The sequence below is a fragment of the Sphaeramia orbicularis genome, chromosome 17 (genome assembly GCF_902148855.1).
Source record: "Sphaeramia orbicularis chromosome 17, fSphaOr1.1, whole genome shotgun sequence".
In the NCBI taxonomy this organism is placed as follows: Eukaryota; Metazoa; Chordata; class Actinopteri; order Kurtiformes; family Apogonidae; genus Sphaeramia; species Sphaeramia orbicularis.
In genome coordinates, this window is record NC_043973.1 from 52,412,857 (window position 1) to 52,434,116 (window position 21,260).

Here is a 21,260-nt window from a genome sequence, read left to right on the forward strand (position 1 = left end):
AGTTTACAATTAAAATGTTGTTTGTTTCATTTTTTTTCACATATTTGCAAATTCCATGTATTCATTTTTGTAATAATTTAGATCATTTGCATTAAACATGGTATAAAAATAACATTATAGCAGCAGGATTCCATTCTAGGCCGGCCTAGAATAGAATTCCATTCTGGGCCGGCCCGATTCTGAATCGGGCCAGATTCCATTTTGGACCTCGACACATATATATGTGTGTGTGTGTGTGTGTGTGTGTGTGTATATATATATATATATATATATATATATATATATATGTACACACACACACACACATATAAATATATATATATATATATATATATATATATATATATATATATATATATATATATATATATATATTTAAATTTAAAAACGCCATAACTAACTAAAGAGGTCAAATCTAAACTCAACAATCCTTGTGTGGCTGAAAATTACCTTAAAATATAGTTTCTTTTTTGGTGAAACCTGTATTCATTTACATTACACGCATAAAGTAAATATTTCAGTGTGCTCTCCAAATTTTTCCACATGTAGACACTGTCAGACTGGGTCCAGATTAACATTACTAGACCGTGAAGGGTCCAGTCTGAACTAGATTATTTATGAAATATTTAATTTGTGACAATACAAAACAACCTCTGAACCACATCAGACCAGGTCCGGACTAAAAACTGTTATACTGACAAGGTTAAACCTGAACTACAGTATTACAGAGAAATTAAATATTACTATAATACATCTTATTTTTGTGACACTCTTATTCTATTAATGGAAACACACAGGGGGGAAACAAATCATGATTTCCCCGTTTAAATCCCTTCTTACATATCTAGAACATATCAGAATGGGTGCAGATCTAAACTGTTATACTTAAACTGGAAAAATCTGTGAAAGTCGCGCTTTATTAACTTCTCCTTCACTTAAAAATCAGAGGTAAAGATCACCATGTCCATGTTTTTGCTTCTATTCATTCAACCTTGTGTTCTTACGTCACAGCAGGCTAATGTCAATGAGAATTAAGATAGCAAGATATTAGCAACATACTACGCAACAAACACAACACTCATTTCATTTCCTTGCCAAAGCTTCCTTCTTATTGAAATCACGATAAAAAACACATGCCCCTCTCTTTTCGCCTTCCTATTTTGCTAGTTGCTTTTTTTTTTTTTAATTTTTAAAATTTTTTTTTACACATTACATGGAAAGAGGCGATGCTAATTAGGCTCGTTAGCTAACATCTGTTAACAAGCTAACGGTACTTCGCCGATTAGCTTTAGAAAAAACAGTATAAATGTACCTGCAGATGTTGTCCCGCACATTTAGAAGTAGCTGTAGTCCACATTATTGGGTAGTAGATCTTAGAAAGCATTGTTTCTAATCGTTTTTAGAGTATAACGCTGGCTTCTTTAGCTATGATGCTGGTTTCTTTAGCTACTGTTAATCTGAATGTGATTAAACCACCTGCTGCTGTCAGTCAAACTCAGCCACGCCCCCTCCAGCAGGTAACAGGAATAATTAAGAAAAAGTATAACACAAATTAAAAAAAAAAAGAAAAAGGGAATTAAGTATAATTTACACAAGAGTTTTATTTGACATAGATTGAAATGATACTGATTAATGCAATGGAGAGAATCCATTTTACTAATCGACTGCATGATAACATGATGCATCATCTTATTTTTTAATCAGCTTCTCTGAAATATGATTAAAAAAATAAGAATATATGAAATCTATGACGTTAGATGACGGTAAAATAAGAGATGGGTAGATTTAGCCTTACATAGCTTAGCAGATGGAATGGAATATTAATTTATTTTCTCTTTTTCTTTCATTTTCACCTTTTTCTTTATTCTGTTATTGTTGATGTTATGTCTCGTTGTGTATACATTTCTATTTTCATGTACACTTGTGCAAAAAAGGCTTATTGTTAAGAAAATTTCTGAAAAATAGTCAGTTAGTTGTGGTTGAGTTCTGGAAATGGTATCATTTATTCTATGCGTTTTGTTTTATTAATGAGGAGGTCATGACCAAGTATCCTGGGGATTCAGAAACAGCCAGTGAGTGTCTGAGTTACCTTTGAACTGTGGGATTTCTCCGGTGGGACTCTTGGGTAATCCTTTATGGCAGGCGTCGCTGGTCAGAGCCACCGTTACTCCACAGCTGCCCAACAGGAAGCCGATTTGCTGACTGCCAGCGTCCTGAACACATACAGGAAAACACTCAGTTAACGATCTGAGACTGATGAACAAGGGTCATGTTTCTCACATACAAATATCATTATTCAGTTTCTGGTTTAAGAAAAATTTTTGACGCTAAATAGAATAGAATAGAATAGAATTTATTGTCATTGTGTGTACAGTTCTACTCCAGTCAGTGCAACAATATTAATAATAATAAAAAAAGCAATACTTCAGAAAATAATAGGGCAAAAATAATATTACAAAAACCTAAAACTAAGACTAGAAAATAGAATATGAAATTCTACAAAAGTAAAATAAGAGCTAAAGTTGGATAAAAATTTAAAAAATAGACATAAAATATGAATACACAAAACAATCTCTAAAGCTCTAGGCTTTGAGGTTAATGTGTCTTTTCCCACACTATACCTTGGACTTCCTCCAGGGGATTTAAATAAAAATTATTCTTATTTACTACAGATTTTCATGGCAGCCAGTAAGAAAGCTATCATGAGATGCAGGCTTCAAAAACACGGCCCTTCTGTGGACACCTTTATAAATATTGTGATTCAGTTACATTATATGGACCATATTACCTATAATCTGAGGATACAAAAAATGTAGGAGAAGGATACTGGAAAAAGTGAACTCTCAGTAACTTCAAAAATGCTACCTGCTTAATCAGGTGTCACTTATATACACATTTACACTATGTGAGAATGCATATTTATTTATGTACTCATTTATTATTTTTCCTTTGTAAGTTGTGACTCCCTGATCCTGCTGTTTGCGTTATGTATGTTTAACCATGTTTGTAGTAAAATAAGAAAAATAAAGTTTAAAAAAAAAGTTTAAAAATGAATACACACAATATTAACAGTACGTATATCTATGAACTGAAGTCTATATAAAAATAGTGCATTTATATTTGGATAAATATTGAATAAATATTGCATTGTTATTGCAAGAACAGAAGATTATTGTGGTCCATGGTTGACAGAGGTGGGGGGGGGGGCATTCAGCTCAGGCAAATATAGTGGCAAGCCATTTTCTCCCTCCAGTTTTTGTTGTGGACAGGGCATTTCACAGGGGGGCAGAGCTAGGACCTGCCCCAGCGCCCCCGTGGCCACACCCCCCTTCTACACAGAGGTAGTTTAACACATGATAGTGTTTCATTAATTGACCCTGATCTGTTTTGTAATCCAGCCACATGTCAGAGGATTTATTGCCATGATGAAAAGATAGAACAGAAAACTAAGGCTGAACTGAACCCATGTTGGTCTCCAGAGCTTAGCATGACTCATCACAGCAGCTTCTGATGACTCATGTTTTAATCTAATCCTCCAGTGAAGAATTAGGAGCCGAGGCTGGTGTGAATTAAAACTGGACGACTCTACTGCACGTCAACTTTAAACTCACTAATGCTCCAAATGAATGGTGTAAAAATAACCTGCATTAACTCATTTGAAGACACTTTGGAGCTGAACAAACAGACTCCAAATACAAACACGTACAGTAGTGGAAATAATTACTGTTCCACTGAGATGAAGTAATGAAAATGTGTGTTTAATGTGACTCTAGACGACATCAGGGTTTTATTCTTGTGAAAAAATGTGAGCTAAAATCTTGGGGAAAAACACATGAAATGTTTGCTTTACACATGTACGTAGCCCTCAGAGTGTGCAATTCTGATTAATTATTAACAAATTGTGTAATTAAAATCAGGAGTAAATATTGAAAAACTTTGTTTAAAAATGGATAGATTCACTAGAATTAAAAAAAAAAAAAATAGGATTTTTCTTTACAGTAAACTCTGAAAGACCATTCATTAACTTATAATATTATTGGAAAAACATACTTGGATGCTTTAAATATTTTCCAAATTATGTTGTTTCAATTTAGTTCACATGATTTTAGCCTAGTATGCAGTCAGACTGATTGTTTTGTATGTGGACTCATACAGATGTTTACATATATGTAGGTATACTGTATGTGTATGCATATGTAAGGCAAGGCAGGTTTATTTATATAGCACATTTCATGTACAAAGACAATTCAAAGTACTTTACATAAAACATTAAATGCAGTACAGCGGGCTGCAGGGGAAGCAATAAAAAGTATAAGCATAAAAAGAAAAAAAACTTCAAGCTTAAAAGAAACAGTGCAGATCTGAACTTCTGAATAAAAACTCTATTCAAATGCAGCTGAGAACAGGTGGGTCTTTAACCTGGATTTAAACAAATGCAGTGTTTCAGCTCATCTGAGGCTTTCTGGGAGTTTGTTCCAGACATGTGGAGCATAGAAGCTGAATGCAGCTTCTCCGTGTCTGGTTCTGACTCTGGGAACTGACAACAGACTGGATCCAGATGACCTGAGGGGTCTGGTGGGTTCATACTGGGTCAGGAGATCACTGATGAATTTAGGTCCTAAACTATTCAGAGCTTAGTACGAGCATATAACTCACAACTACAGACAAACACAATGGTATCATGGTTAATATAATTTGGATTTATTTGGTGTTATATAACTTTAATATACTGACAGAAATGTGTAGATTTTTTTTACACTTTGCCAGAGTATTTTTGTGCATTTTTTTATTTAAAAAAAACAAAAAACCCTGAATTAAATCAACCCTGATTCCATTTACAAAAGCATTAAAAGTGTTAAACATCCAAATGTCTGCTTACTTTTTATATTCTTCATATTTAGACAGATCATCAATATTATTTTACACTATATGTTGAGAGAAATTCAGTCCAAACCATCTCTGAGGCATTTTGGAAGCAAATACAACAATTTAAACCAAACTAACCAATGTAACGATATTTATCCCAATATAAAACAATATTCTTAGATTAGTCGTTATTGTTTTGTATCCCAGACCCCTGTTAGAAAAGAAACACCTGATTCCACATACTTTTGTCCATATAAAGTAGACCTATATTCATAGAGAAAACTTGTTTCTGATTTTTAAAAAAAGCTTCATTTTAGTCCTGTGTGTTCAGTTGTGATTCAGTGTTTTGTCTACATTAAGATGCTTCTTCTGACAAACAGGTAATGAAACATGTCTGTGTAGATCCACATCAGAGTCTGGTTACACTGAGCAGGATCTGGATTAAACCCTGTTCAGGGTCTGGTTCACGGTCTGGTTCAAGGCCTGGTTCGGGGTCCGGTTCAGTGTCTGGTTCAAACTCCAGGTCAGGGTCTGGTTCACGGTCTGGTTCAAGGCCTGGTTCGGGGTCTGGTTCGGCGTCTGGTTCAGGGTCTGGTTCAAACTCCAGGTCAGGGTCTGGTTCGGGGTCTGGGGTCTTACCTTCCTGGTCAGCGGTACTTCTATTGGCACAGGGACGACCTCGGCCAAGAGGCAGCCGTAGAATGCCGTCATAAACGCCGCCGGGTCGTTGTTGGGGAAGACCAGCGCCACCTACAGGTAGAAGAGGAGAAAATAAATAGATGACAGCGATGTGACCTCTGATTATTTTGTTGACTATTCTATTCCATTTTTGATAATTTTGTTGATGATTTTGTTAATTTTTAGAAATTTTATTGATTATTATATTAATTTTGTTGACTTTTTTGGTCTTTTCTTATACATATTTGTTCATTTTGATGCTTATTTCATTCCTTTATTGTTACTTTTTGTTCATTTTGTTCAGTATTTTGTTCCTTTTTTAATTATTATGTTCATTTTAACTGTTTTGTTCTTTTCTTATACATATTTGTTCATTTTGTTGCTCATTTCATTCCTTTATTGTTACTTTTTTGTTCAGAATTTTGTTCCTTTTTTGATTATGTTCATTTTGTTGACTGTTTTGTTCTTTTCTTATATATATTTGTTCATTCTGATGCTCATTTCATTCCTTTATTGTTACTTTCTGTTCAGTTTGTTCAGTATTTTGTTCCTTTTTTGATTATTATGTTCATTTTGTTGACTGTTTTATTCTATTTTTGCTAATTTTGTTGATTATTTTGCAAATTTTTTTTTGTCAGATTTCTTCAGTTGTTGATTACGACTTAAAGCGAATAACATCTGTGCCATCTCTTACTCAACTTTTTTCATGCTGAGTAATGTGAAGTCGATCTGAGTCCAAACATCCTGGTGGTTCTACTCATGTATGTTAGTCATATGTAGGTTAAATGGAAAACTCCGTCCCATGCAGACATTCTGTTTGTCCCACATCTGGCTTGTCTGGACCTGGTCTCCTTAACAACCCTGTTTGTGATGTGTATCTGCTTTTGTTTTGGTTTTCATGAGGAAATTAAGTGCCTCATTCTGTCTCATTTCACCGCATTTGCCTCATATCTACACCTGAAACATATTTTCTGTGCTGGAGGCGTCTATCTGTCTCCGTCTCCGTGGACACCATGTTTCTATGACGGCACGGCGTTATCTCCATGTTGCGTCCAGCTCAGCTCCAGTTGCATGTTGGGATGATAACGGTGAACTCGGGCCTAAGTGCTGCTTAATAGCTTCCATATACTGGACCGTACAGTAACGTGTGCATAGTGAAGGGCTGGAGCTTTACGCTGAGAGCACCTGAGTGACTGAGGGCAGCGTAATGAAGCTTTAACAGGGATAATGTTGACATGTGCAGGCCTCGCTCACACGCTCAGGTTTCACAATACCACTGTGAGTCCAGGCCACATTTCCATCTGCATCTGTTTGCAAAAGGATGCACATAAATACAGCAAACATAATTCATTCAGATGCAGATTTTATCCACATCCCTCCAGATACTGGTGAGTTTTCTGCTACAAAAAGACGTTCTCTTTGTTTGTTTTAAAGCATTTGTATATAAAAAAAATCATTATTCTACATCTAAGATTGTTAATTGATCATATTTAACCCTATAGCACCAAACCTATCATATTTGATACATGAGTTTTGAAGCCCTCCACATGATCAGTGTGATATTTTTTCTTGAAAAACCTGATGTATACAATTAGATACATGCAAAACACGGATAATCCACCAGGGGGAGTAATTCATTCACCAGAGGCCTTTCCAGTGAGACTACAAGACTGTCATTAATGAAGAAGGAGGAAGAACTTTGACAATTTTGAAAAGGAATTAGCAATTTATTAGGCATGCTTGTGTTATATTATGTTTTTGTTTGTTCAGAAATAATAATATTTGAGCATTGAGACCTGATGGATCAAATATGACATAAAATTGAAACTCCTACATGGAAACTGATATTTAATTTTTATTTTTTTTTTTTGGTTGTTCAGAAGGACCAAAAAAGGCTCCAGTTTCAAAGAACTGGAATTTTCTGTCAATGATTTAATGGTTCAGGCTTTACAATATAGATTTTGACATTATTTTCTTGATGTTTAAGTTCAGGAGCCACATACAGTCCAATTTGATCTCAAATAGGTCGGACCAGTAAAAAAAAAAAAAAAAAAAGTCAAATTACAAAATGAAAATGTTAACGTCCATAAATCGTCTTTGAAAAAATCTGAATAACATGAACCTGAAATTTCATAAGTAGAGTTTCTACAGGTATCAGCAAATCTAATTGAATGCTTTTCAATGCCCTTTTTTAATGCCACTTTAAACACATTTAATGCCCATGTCCAACTGCAGATAGTTTTATATATAGTTTTATGACAGTTTTCCATCCACAGACTTTAACCAGGTTCAGAATAGTTCCTCCTCCAATCACTTCTGCTGAAACTTGGATTTTCTCATTTTTCCGACATTTGCTAATATTCCCTCTGCTCTTTCACCACAGTATGAGCATGTTCACAGCACGTTGCATTCCAAGCATTCGGTGTTGTGACTTTGTGTATTGGCTTTAAACAATAGGTAATTAAAGGGTTCGGGCTGTCAATCATCACACTATTCTTCAAAATTATTAAATGTTCATATAATCAAAATAAATCGTGACTAACAATGCTTTTTTTCCATTCAAGTGTATTTAATCTTTTAATGCCTCTGGACATCTAATTTAATGCTTTTTAATGCCATTTAAGACTTTAATTTTCACAAAATCTATTTAATGACCTTTAATGCTTTTTAATGACTCAGTAAAAACCTGTTATTGATGTTTTAATTCAGGGGCCACATACAGTCCAATTTCAAATGGGCCGGACCAGTATTTAAAAAAAAAAAAAAAAAAAAAAAGGAAAAAAGTCAAATTACATAATGAAAATGTTTACATCTATAAATCATCTTTTAAAAAATCTGAATAACATAAACAACCTGAAATTTCATAAAGACAAATAAGTGTAATTTCAACAATATGCAGGTTGTTCATGTTATTCACATTTTTTGTAAAAATAGTTTGTAAATGTAAACATTTTTGTGTAATATTACTTTTTTACACTAAAACAAAGAGAAAATTTTGGGGTTGTCATTATTTATAGGTTATTATCCTATTATTTTACTTGATATCACACTGAGTAAATATCTTCATTCATCCTCATTTATTCTAACATGCACAATTTTTTACTGTTAATATTGTTAATATTCTGTCTATTCATATTCTGTCTATTTTTATTTTTTTCTTTTAGTTATTTTCTTATTTCACTTTTTGTTAAATTTTATATTCTGTTTTTTTTATTTTACTTTTTAGTTTTTGTCATTTTATATTCGTTCTATTCTTATTTTCTGATATATTCGTTTTTTATTCATGTTGTTGTACTGAAATTTCACTGAATAAACAATGACATTAAAGAATATTCTGATTCTGAAACAAACCCAGGTCAGTTATCATCTGCTCTGTATTCCATTCTTTACCAGACTCATTTCCCCCAAAGTGTTGTGAGTTTGTTTCACTCTGTCGAATTACAAACCCCTGACGTCTTTTCACCGAGAAACAACCCCTGTATCATTTGAGAGTAATTAAGTTTCCTCAGCTTTGAAAACACTGTCAGTAAAATTCATTTCTGTAATCATGCAGCCAGATGCCTTCCTCTGTTGGAATAAATAAAAACAACACTGTAATTGTAACTTATTACAGCTACAGTAAAGAGGCCAGTTGTACTGTAATTAAAACACACACCCTTCCGGCTAAGATATACAGTATAAATACATTAAAAAAAAAAAAAAAACAGAGTCTGGAGTTGAGCCAGTCATGACTTTGTCTCCAGCCGAGCGGGAAATAAAGCTTTAAATAAAGATGAAAGCGGGACCAGGGGAAGGGGGACACATGTGGACTCTCATGTGTGAGCCTTTTTCCACTTGGCTATGTTTGGCTGTGGAGCAAAGAGGCCCCGAGTGGGATGTGATGATTGGACTGAAGGCAGAGGAAGGAAGGAGTGCACATGTGTCCGTTTTTAAAGTGTTGAGTAACGGCGGTCTGAAGTCCACTGAGGTGACATCATGTTTTTCTGATGTTTAATACCAGAGGAATTAACAGAAACAACAGAGGACTGATGTGAGTCCAGCTGTCTGAGCTGAGTCCACTTAACCCATAAAGACCCAAACATCCACCAGCGACCAAAACCATCTACTGATCTAAACTGTCGAATACCTGTTGATCCATTAATCCTATCAATACATGTAAATAATTGGTGTAAAATACAGTTATTCATCTTTTCATGGTCATCAGATATGACCCATTTGGATGTTCAGAGGCTCCGTAGTTACCATGGAAACACTGTCATCTTCTACAACATTGATTCATCAGTAAAACCCATGGAGTTGAATCAATGACAGTGGATGGACACACTGGGTTTATGTTCAGTTAATGACAGATTGGACAGAAAAAATCACTTTTTCTTCAGTTTTCTTTGTTTCTGAATTGAACTGAAAAATCTCTAATGTCCCCAAAGGGCAATTTAATTTGCATCAGAAGTGTACATATCTCACATATCACCAAAACAATCAATCTCACATAGTACAATAAATACAATAAATTCAATAAATACAATAAAACAATAAATAAATCAATAAATCAATAAGTCATCATAGTTATTGGTGCATTGCTCCAAACAGGCTTGGCTACAGGCTGTTTAAAAACTTAACGGCAGATGGGACAAATGATTCTATAATAATAACCTTCAACTTTAATCTGAGCTTTTATCAACATCTACATGTTCAGTGAATTAAATTTAGAAAAATACATGATTTTTACTGGAAAAACACAAAGTAAAGAGGATAATATTACAATAAATGGTGACAAATCACTTAAGAAAGGTTAAATATAGAGGAAAAAAAACACTTGGGAACTGACATAAAAGTAGCGCTGGGTCTTTATGGGTTAAAGGGGCTGAACAGACACTAAAAACACATCAGTCAAGAGGATCAGTGGCTCTAATAGAGGAAATCTACTCTATGGATAGACTGACTTATTACCTCAAGAAACAGATCTTCATAAAGCGCTGGAGAAAAAGGCTGGACTATAAACAAAACAATGCCTAATTACTGCTGTCTGTCATTTAAATATTTTGTGTTCAACCAGTGACCCCTAGTTTCTGTGTTGTATTATCTGTTGATAAAACAAATCAAAATAAAGTATATTAAAAAAAAAAACACATCAGTCAAAGGTAAAGTTAAAGTTTGATGATCCAAACCATGTCCACATTCAGACTTTCAGATACTTCTATAAATAAGAAAACTGTAGAACCTCACAGCACAAGTGCACCATTGTATGAGTAATCTGGAAGGTTGCACTGATCTGATATTAGGACCTGATATCAGCCCCAATATCAACATTTTAGTTCTGTGTTTTTCAACCTTGGTGTTACGACCCCATGTGGGTCACCAGGAATTCAAATGGGGTCGCCTGAAATTTTATAGTAATTGAAAAAAAAAGATTACTAATAAAAAATATTTTTAATGATTCAATATATATTTCATTATAATTAAAACACCACACACTTTTCCTAATAAAAATCAAGTTCGAATAAAATGCAGGATATAATATTTGAGAGGGCGTATCTTGAGTGACGTGATCATGTGACCACATACGCTTCAACCTGCTCGGACACAGTCACAGTCAGAAAACAGGCCGAACAGAAAATGGACAGACTTCTTCACCTGCCTGGCCCCGAAAAGACGCTCCAAACTGAGAGGCAGACACCAAAAAGGTGCATTATAGACATTATATAGCCTGAATGTTGTCTAAATTAAAGTTTAGATTATACCTATAAAGTTCAGTAACTTCCAGGTCATACCTAATCAGATATCAAAAATGTCAACATGAAACCCCACATTTGGTCCATTTGCTTATTTCCAATTTTTAATTTGTGCGTACAATTGAAAGAATGAAAAACAACTTGATTTTTGATTTTTAAACTATACACGAATAAGGACAATAACAAGTCATTTTTTCGTTTTCCGATTGTGGATTCTCAATTGAATATGAAAAGAACGAGTGATACACGGCTTGATGAACCAGTCCTTAGTTATCTCTTCATGTCTTATTTCCCTTCTAAAGGAGCATGCAGTGATTCAAACCACTGATTGATGCATTCTTTTTTCTAGTTTTATGTCCGTTTTTTCATGGTGTTTCCCTTTTACTCACCCGGTCTCCAGGTCTGACCAGTGGTTCCTGTTTGGTTCCCAGTTTGTGTAACAGGTTGTAGGCCACCTTCACACTCCTGGACCACAGTTTACCTGCACGCAGAGACAAAATATGATAGAAACCACAACACACATCCAAGACACTGAAGCCTCAAAAAGAAGAAAAGCTCATTTCTTTGTCGGATGTTTTATAAGGTTTATGGAACAAAACATGACATCATGAGTCTCCACATGTAAGAAATTACCCATCGACACGACACTCGCTGATAAAAGACTTGAACTTTTATATGTTTCACCCAACAAGTCCAATGGTATGGTGATCATCATCATCATCATCAGAGTCCAAAATATCCAACAAACCTCATGAATGTGGGATAATTGGATCCATATACAGTGATCTGAACAGTGAACATCAGTTAATAATTAAAGTTCTACAGGGTCGTTCTGGTAAATGGAAGGAAACATTATTATTAATATTATATTAATATTATTCTTATTCTTGTAAAATCATGACTCTTTTTGTATTCGACTTTATTCTCATAAAATTACAGGTTTTATCTGGATATTTTATTACTTTATTCTCATAGTGACAAGCGTTTTTATTTTCTTATGTGGCCCTAATACGCCGTTGTAGAAAATAAAAGTAAACGGATGGAGTTCGTTATTATCAGAGCTCATCCAATTTGAGGCAAAATGAATCAATCCTTCAGCTCATCTGAAAATGACTTGCTAAAGGATCCGTCTGAATATCCGTGGATGTGTGACGTGTTAAACCATTAATGGATCAGTTTCATTTTCCTGCCACGTGGAGCCTGTTCATTAATGCTCAAACGCTCAACAATAGAGTCCATTTCTGTCTCCTTTTTTTTCCTAATTCAAACTGGCAGATGCAGATATTATGCATGAGCGATCCAGCGTGAATTCCTCTTTGTTTTTCACACTAAATGAGTTTTTTTGATGTTGTCAGAGCTAATGAATTGAAGATGGAGAAAGCTGCCGAGGCCCTTGGGGGAACCAGACTGTCAGGACGGAGGAAAAAAAGGAGTAAATGCAAAGAAAGGTAGAAGAGTAGAGACTGAGAGTTGAGGAAACACCATTAGAAATGTATGTAGGTCATAGAATCATAACAGACTTTTCCTGCTACTAAGACGGGTGTCCAACATGCGGCCCGTGTGCCAAAACCGGCCCGCAAAGGGTTCCCATCTGGCCTGTGGGATGAATTCATGAAAATTACACCTAAGATATTAACAGTAAAGGGTGTTGAACTAGTTCAGGGTCCACATGTAGCCCAATTGTTATCTCAAGTAAAATAACACAAGTGGTTCCAGGCACAACAAACCCTGTCCCTCACACTTATTGTAGTTTATTTTGGCATCGATCCAGCTGATGTCATCATGTCTATGGATCTGCTGATGTCAGCATATCACTTGCCTCTAAATATGTGGCAAGTCTGAAGAAAACTGAAACAAAATCGATGTTTTTACAGATGTGTGAAATTTCACCCATTATAAGCAAATGGGAGAAAAAACAGATTTTAAAAAAATTCCTAAAAAAATTAAACTTTGACCTACTTTTCCCAATGTAATGACATCTATTCTGGGTCACTGGTAATCAATAAACCCAATTTGTTATGAGTTCAACTAATAGTTTTGCTGCTAGAGTATTAACAAATAAACAAACGGAACCAAAAATAATACCCCTTGCCTCCCCTCCAGGGGGCGGGGTAATAACCTATAAATAATTATTCCAAATTTTCTTCTTAGTTTAATGTGAATGTGATTTTTTTTTTTTTAAATCACCTTTTGCCCATAAAAAATGACAACTCCACATTTTTCTTTTTGTTTTACTGCAAAAAATTACATTAGATTATGAAAATATTTACATTTACAAACTATCCTTTAAAATGTGAATAATCTGAACAAATATGAACAACCTGAAATGTTGAAAATTAAGCACAATTTTAACAATATTCTGCCTGTTACTGTGGTTATATATATATATATATATATATATATATATATATATATATATATATATATATATATATATATATATATATATTTTTTTTTTTTTTTTTTTTTTTTTTTTTTTTTTTTTTTTTTTTCTTTCTCCTTCTTCATAAATTTCATTGTTTTTCAGGTTATTGACATCTTTTTTTGCTTGGATAGATTGTAAATGTTAAAGGAATTGAAAATAAAGAAAATAAAGTGTAGAACAAACATAACAACCAGTGTAACTCTGTTAGAGGGGTCCATCTGTAGAATAATCTGGACCAAAGCTTTAAAATATCTTCTTCGATTTGTGCATTTAAAAGGATGTATAAATCCAGTATAATAACAAAATATAGAACATTATCTGAATGAGGGGATATCTAGTTAGAATACAAAAGAATGCATAAAATATTATTGTAATTAATGAATGAATTAATTAATTAATTAATACAGACTATCATGATTAGGAGATATTATCAGATTTATTAATGATTGCATTTGTAGTAAATATTTAAAGTGCATATAAATACTATAGTTCATGTTAAAAAAGGTTGATTATGCAAATCCGATTGTGTGTGAGGTGACTAAAAAGTGTGTGAATGGTTTGTATGGATGCTTTGTGTTATTGTAAAAATATTTAGAAAAAAAATTGTGTTAACAAAGCAAAGGAAGTGGAATTTATTTAGTTATTAGTTTGTAAAAAGGGGGTGGAGTCTATGAGTTATAATTCTTCCCACACTTTTTCAAATTTTGCTTGACCATGTTGTATGGTTCTTTGTTATCTGACGACTCTATGTGCTTGAAATAAAACTACACTAACAAACTAAATGTAAATAGTTTCATAATTTAACGTGTTTTTTTTGCACTACAACATAGTGATTGAGAGAAATTTGGAGCTGTCATTATTTATAGGTTATTAGGTTATTGTTTTACTGGTCCGACCCAGTTTAGATCAAATGTAGGCTTAAATGTGGAACCTGAACTAAAATGAGTTTGACACCTCTGTACTCAGATGTATGGAGTTTAAGTTTCGGGTCAGGTTTTATAGCTCTGGTTTCCTTTCCAGCGTCCTCCATTTGCATTTTGACCATGAGTTTTGGTGGTCGTCCTCGGCTTTGATTAAAACTCTGTAGGGTCGGTAAATCAGGGTGTCAGACAGTCAAAGCCTTCTCAGTTTAATGTGTGTTTGGAAGGTCGTGTTTACAGGCCAAATAACGTCCCACACAGGGGGAAGCTTCATTATCCAGACGCCACTGACAGACTCAGTGACAAAGATGGTCCACGGCAGCAATGGACAAATTCATTCTGCATATTCTGTCAAGGTTTCAGGGGCTTCAAAATCATTTTTTATTACTTTAATGTCATGTTTTGAACTCTATATTCAGGAGTCTAGTATTAGACTAACAGAGCTGAAGCCCCGCCCCTTCCAATTAGACCCAATGTGACCTTATTTCAGAAACAAAATGTATTACAATCAACAATAAAAAGACAAGTAATTTTTGAAACCTGTTTACATTAAGTATCATTTACACATAAGCTGCTTGTCAGTTAAAAAAAAAAACAAAACTATATTAACACCACTAAAATATTTTATCTTTTACCACCAGTGCAATACAATAAAAAACTCAAAGTAACACTTGAACTAAATGGAAAGTCAACTAAAGGTGACTTCAGAATAAAACTAAAACTACTGAACACACACACACACACACACACACACACAAAAACAGAATGAAACAAGAATATCCAACATAAAATATAATTTATATTCATTTTATTGATTATTTTGTTAATTTTTGTTCATTTTAATGATAATTTTGTCAATTTTTCTTCATTTTATTGATAATTCTGTTCATTTTATTGATAATTCTGTTAATTTTTGTTCATTTGATTGATCATTTTCTTCATTTTATTGATTATTCTGTTCATTTTTGTTAAGTCATGTTTTGTAGTCTACATTTTGGTAAACCATTTAGGTGCTCCAGTTTTGTTTTTGTTTTTTTTCAAATATATATTCCATTTTGATATCAAAATTTCAAAAAGTTGTATCTTGGAAGTGTTTAGACATAAAGTCATACTGTGAATGAGAAAAATATTGGATATGACCCAAAAACTGGAGAAAACGCCTATGTAAAGATATGCTTTTATGTCAAATATTTGAGCATAGTTTTAATTTATTACAACTTTGATTTTATATTCCTAGTATTTGTAACCAATATTCACTTTTAAAGTCTATGAAAAGGTTTGTTAAGCATCTCTGTGTAATTTATACAATAAATTACATACATTTTTCAAATCGGATTTTATATTTTTTGTGTTTTTTGTCCTTTTGTGTTGATATAGTAGATTAAAATGAAAAAATAATAGACAGATGAGATAGATGAAGTGCTGAAAAAAAGGATACCAAACATGGGTATAGTAAACATTTCGTTATATAGTATATAAAGACAAATTCAAAAGTACTGAAAAATGGCCAAAAAAGGCTCAGACGCCAAAGGGTTAATACATTGTGTGAAAAAATAAAGCATTTTACATGAAAACTGCAAACAGAAGATGATACAAACAGAAAACAAAAGTAGAGACACTCAAACACAAAGAAGGATGAATGTGGTCGTCATGCTGAACAGAAACCCCACATGTCCACTGACAGTGATTTGTTGGTATTGTATGAACACACGTATATTCTTCCTGTGGCGAGGGGTTATCTGCAGTGCAGCGTGCTGAGGGTTGAGTTTAAGGACAGCGGGAGAATTCAGTATCATAGATTCCGTCTGTTCTCCAGAGGCAGAGAACGGCTTGACAAGAGGAAACAAAACAAGTTTGTCCTTGTCGGGCGATTTCAAAGAGGAGACGCCACAGGAATGAGCGATAAGAGGCAGATACTGAGGGAGATCTGAAATCAGCACCGCAAACACACACTCACAACAACGCACACAGCCTCACCATGACATCGTCCCGGCGGTGGACGACTCCTGAGCGCTGGCTGAAGACATTTCACAGTCTGGTGAGCGCTCATATCGACTCATCATCAGCCCAGAGTTTAATTCTCACACATTACGTTGTTTTGACACACACTCATCCACGACCACGCGAAGAAAGCTGATGCCCTGTGGAGTTAGGCTGCCTTCACGGGCTGTCAGGAAGTTTAACCTTTCCACTTGTGAATTCAAAATTACCAGTGCGTTGTGTTCAAGTGCTTTTGTTGTCGTAGCAAAATGAAAAATGGCTGACACAATTTATCGTGACCTGTTACTTGGTTTTGTTTTGTTTTTTCAAACTGAATATGCTACGAGAACTGAGGGGGCATTCAGGTGCAATTTTAAAGTTTGTAACTAGTATTTACCACAATTCCCACAGCACATGAAAGCAGGAAAAGTCTGGAAGTTCTTGTATTTCTGGGTTTCTTTGTCCTGATTAATGCTGCCTTCAAGTGCTGTCTTTAGGATGATCCTTTCCACTTGTGCATTCGAAATTACGAGCACGTTGTGAATCCATGTAGGACAGTGTATCTTTTGGTAATAGGATTTTCTTTTCGGAAACAAAAGAACAACTAGTGGTTAATTGATTTTCGTTTTAAAATAGACAAATTAACATTTAATTCCAAGGTGTTTTTCTTTTTCAGTGTCAAAACAGATAAACCAAATTTAAAAAAACTGATTGATTTTGTTTTCTCTTTCTTATAACAAAAAATAAAGTTATTACCTGACAGAAATGGAAAAACGGACCAAAAGTGGCTGTTTTTTTTTTTTCTTCATTTTGTGAAACCAGATGTTGTCATTTTGAAGCAAAGAGCGCTAATGCCTAGGTCACAAAGATTCTTATGAATGATTTGTTTGTACGAAATCTGGACATCGTAGACATGCTCCCTCCATGAATGTCTACAAACTCAATATTTCGTACGAACTGGAAGATTTGTACAAACCCATCATTCGTAAAAATCTTTGTGATTCCATGACCACGACTTTAAATGTTCTACCTCTAAGTTTCTAAAATATTTTTCTTGCTCTGACTGTAAACAATAATTTTCTACCACAACTAACCATCTACTTTCTTCACATCTCACTGAGGAAGAAAAATCTCCCAATAAACTTTAAGGAAATATTGATGTTTCCAAAATATATGGACATAAATATTGGGACAGATCATGTCTACAGCTGTAAGATGTCCTGTTCATGAGGATTTGAGATAAAAACATCAATATTTTCTTAAAGTTTCCTGAGAAATTTTTCTTGCTAAGTGAGATGTAAAGAAAGTAGAAAGCAAAATCAATGTTGAGAAAAATTAAGTCAAAACCATCGCTGAGGCATTTTGGAAGCAAAGATAATTTAAACCAAACTAACCAATGCAATGATATTTATCCCATAATATAAAACTATATTCTGACATTAGTCATTATTATTTTGTATCCCAGACCCCTGTTAGAAAAGAAACACCTGAATCAAACGTGTCCACATACTTTTGTCCGCATAGTGTATCTCCGAGGTCACCAGTTTAGCTCCAGTTTAACTTTAACCACTAAACTCCTGAGAGAGTAGTTTATTTAAGAACTTCCTCTGCCGGTCTGGGCCTGTGGGATAAACCCCTGTGTTCCCATTACAGCAGAGCAGCTTCCTTGAACGCATCCTTTTCACACTTTGCTAATGTGCTTAGCGCTCTGCCTGGCTGCCATTAGTGGAATTATGTTCACACAGCGGGTGTTTAACATTGTTTGGTGCTTCAGTTAATCAGCTTGGGAAAGCCACCATATGTACGAAAGAAGAAAAGTTCTGTTTTATTTACGTGGTGCAAAAGTACGTCTGTCCTGAGAGGGAAAATGACAATAACAGCAAATATAATTATAAATAAATGTTAAGCCTGTTCACACGGCAACGCAATAATACTGGATGTAGCAGACGCAGAGGCTTTAATCTGTCATGAAGGTGAAGCAGCAACAACCACTTGGGTTAGTTGTGGTTGTGGGAGTGGATTCTTTTTTGCATATCGTCATTGTCGGGCAGAAACCTCTTATGTCTGAAACGGTTATTTTTCAGGAAACTGGAAAAAAAAAAGATGGCATATATTCTACTGGAAAACTGAACATCAGTCCTTACATGTGAAAAGGGGTCTGACTCAGCACGCATGGGGGTCTAATGTTCTAAAAGTCATGTTCGAATGTTCTAAAATACATGTTCCATTCACCTAACGTGTCTTTCTTGTATTTCTTTTTTATATACACTTCTTGGATTTTTTTTTTTTTTGCAACTTATGGGTAAGGAACCAGATATGGTAACTTCATTGACCTTGATTTTCTACGTGACATTAAAAAATTTTGAAACATTTTCACAAAAGCAATAAAGTCATGTTTTCTCCTCCAATAACACACTAAGGTTTACATTTTGAATTTCAGAGTATTTCTATAAGTGAACTATAAAGGGTTAAACACAACACAACCAACACGTTTATGGAAACATAACCTAAGACATACCAGATCAAATTTAATACCTTTTAAAGACTTTTTTTAAGGTACTATGGTATGTTTGACATCTGATACAACTAATGGAATGGTCATGTGACCTTGGGCGTCCTACCGTAGGTGAGCACGTAGAGCGGCTTCCCGTTGGTGTCCATGGTGGTGAGACACGGCGCCTTTGGGGAGATGGTGCCCCACCTCTGCAGGGCGGCCTCCAGCGACGGCGGCCAGTTGGTGACCACGCCCAGCTGCTCGCCCCTCATGGCCACCATTTGGGCCCCCTCGGCCTTGGGCTGGTTGGGGTCCGGCTGCTGGACTGGAGGACAGAGGAAACACGTGGTCTGAGGTGAGTATGTGTTACACCGTCATGGACGTACAGGATGTAGATGGAGTTATTTAGTTTGTTATGTCATGTGATCCAGCCTCTGCCTTTATCACGTTTATTATTCACCTTTAAAAAAACAACAGCTTCTATAAACTAAACAGTAACAAACTAAACACAAATAAACAAAATGAGCCTCAAATTGGAAAAAAAAAAACATGAAACATAAATGAAGTGAAAAAAATTTGACTACATTATGAAAATAATCCACAAAATGAATTTTAAAAAAATCAAGAAAAATTACCAAAATAATCGACAAATTGAACAAATTGAACAAAATAAAAAACAACAAAATTTGTAAAAATGACCAAAATAATCAACAAAATGAATAAAATAATTTTTTTAAATGGCCAAAATACTGAACAAAATAATCAACAAATTGAACAAAATGAACAAAATAACAAACACAAAATGAACAAATTAATCATAAAATCATCCACAAAATGAATAAAAATGACCAAAATACTCAACAAAATGAACAAAATAATCAACAAAATGACCAAAAGGGTTTTTTTGTGTTTTTTTTTAAGGCTGTGCTCAAATTTCTAGTATTTTCTTGTTGAAACTGAAGAAAAGAGAATGACAAATGCATATGTATGATCATTTTAACCCTGAAAGTTAAAGGTGGAGTCCGACTTCTGCACAGTTCTGTAGTTTGATGTAGTGACAGACGAGTCGTTACCTTCCAGGAGCTCCTCAAAGTCATCCACGAAGAACTCCCTGAGCGGCGGCCGTTTGGGTCTCTTCAGAGTGTTGACCAGTTGTTGAATCTTGGCTGAAACTCTGCTGCTGACGGGAACGCCTGCCAAACACAAACCAACACACACACACAACCTTCAACACACTCCTCCAACTCCGAACGGGGCGTTTGCAGGTGCAGTGAAGTGGTCGTGTCTTTTCCATTCCAGAGTGGGAACCTGAACGCATCCTGAAGACTCATCAGACGCAAAAAAACACTCAGAAGTTTTAAATAAACATTAAAGAAGCTTCATCAAATGAGCAATCAGCAGAGGCGCCACGATCACGACAACACGATGGAAGGAAGCGGAGGGAACGTGAGGTGCACTAATTACTCTGCCATTAAAAGTGATTTTTACTGTTTAAGATGTAGACGAAGGAAAGAAGCCAAAACGCAGAGATCTGGAGGCAAATAGAAGCTTTAACTGACGGGGGTTGAGTGAACTGAGCCACAGATATGAGTGAATATTTAACCCTAAGGTCCTCCTCGGGCATTTTTCTACATTTTTTTCTGTTTTTTTTTTTTTTTTTTTGTCATTTGGTTTCATTTGGTGCAGCTTTTGGCATGAAATTTGGCAAGAACTGAAAATCCAGAGTCTTTTCATCTTACATGTGTTTAATTCTCCCATGATGCATTTTGCACCCTCTGGCTACCTCCATGGAAACTGTAAATGCACAAAAAAACTGCTATAAAATCATCACATATCAATATTTTTTGCTTTTCTTTCATAATTCTCTTAAACAACTTCCATCCTCCTAAAACTACCAAATATTCAAAAAATTTTCAGGATTTTAACCCTTTAAATGCCAGCTTAATTATATGAATAATGAATGATTTAATGCAAAAAACACAGAAAATTTACTATTTTCCATATAATAAATAATAGGGGAATGGGACATTGGTTGTGATTAGAGTCTTGCATATGTCAAAGATTAGCAACAAAATTGATTTGATGCCATTAATATTTTTTTCTGTAGTGTCAGATATTCCCTCTGGTCACCCCAAAAATGTCCCATTGACTTCCATTAAAACCAC

The 21,260-nt window shown here is 34.7% G+C and overlaps 1 protein-coding gene across 3 annotated transcripts in view; it reads right to left on the reverse strand.

Moving 5' to 3' along the window:
- LOC115436789 (disco-interacting protein 2 homolog C) overlaps positions 1–21,260 on the reverse strand; it is a 300,991-nt gene that overhangs the window by 74,656 nt on the left and 205,075 nt on the right. For all 3 annotated transcript variants that reach the window (XM_030159721.1, XM_030159720.1, XM_030159719.1), the window contains 5 exons: positions 20,169–20,288; positions 19,223–19,420; positions 11,666–11,757; positions 5,506–5,616; positions 2,090–2,213 (listed from right to left, as the gene is read on the reverse strand). In XM_030159721.1, the coding sequence (XP_030015581.1) occupies positions 2,090–2,213; positions 5,506–5,616; positions 11,666–11,757; positions 19,223–19,420; positions 20,169–20,288 (645 nt within the window). The remainder of the gene's footprint in view (positions 1–2,089; positions 2,214–5,505; positions 5,617–11,665; positions 11,758–19,222; positions 19,421–20,168; positions 20,289–21,260) is intronic.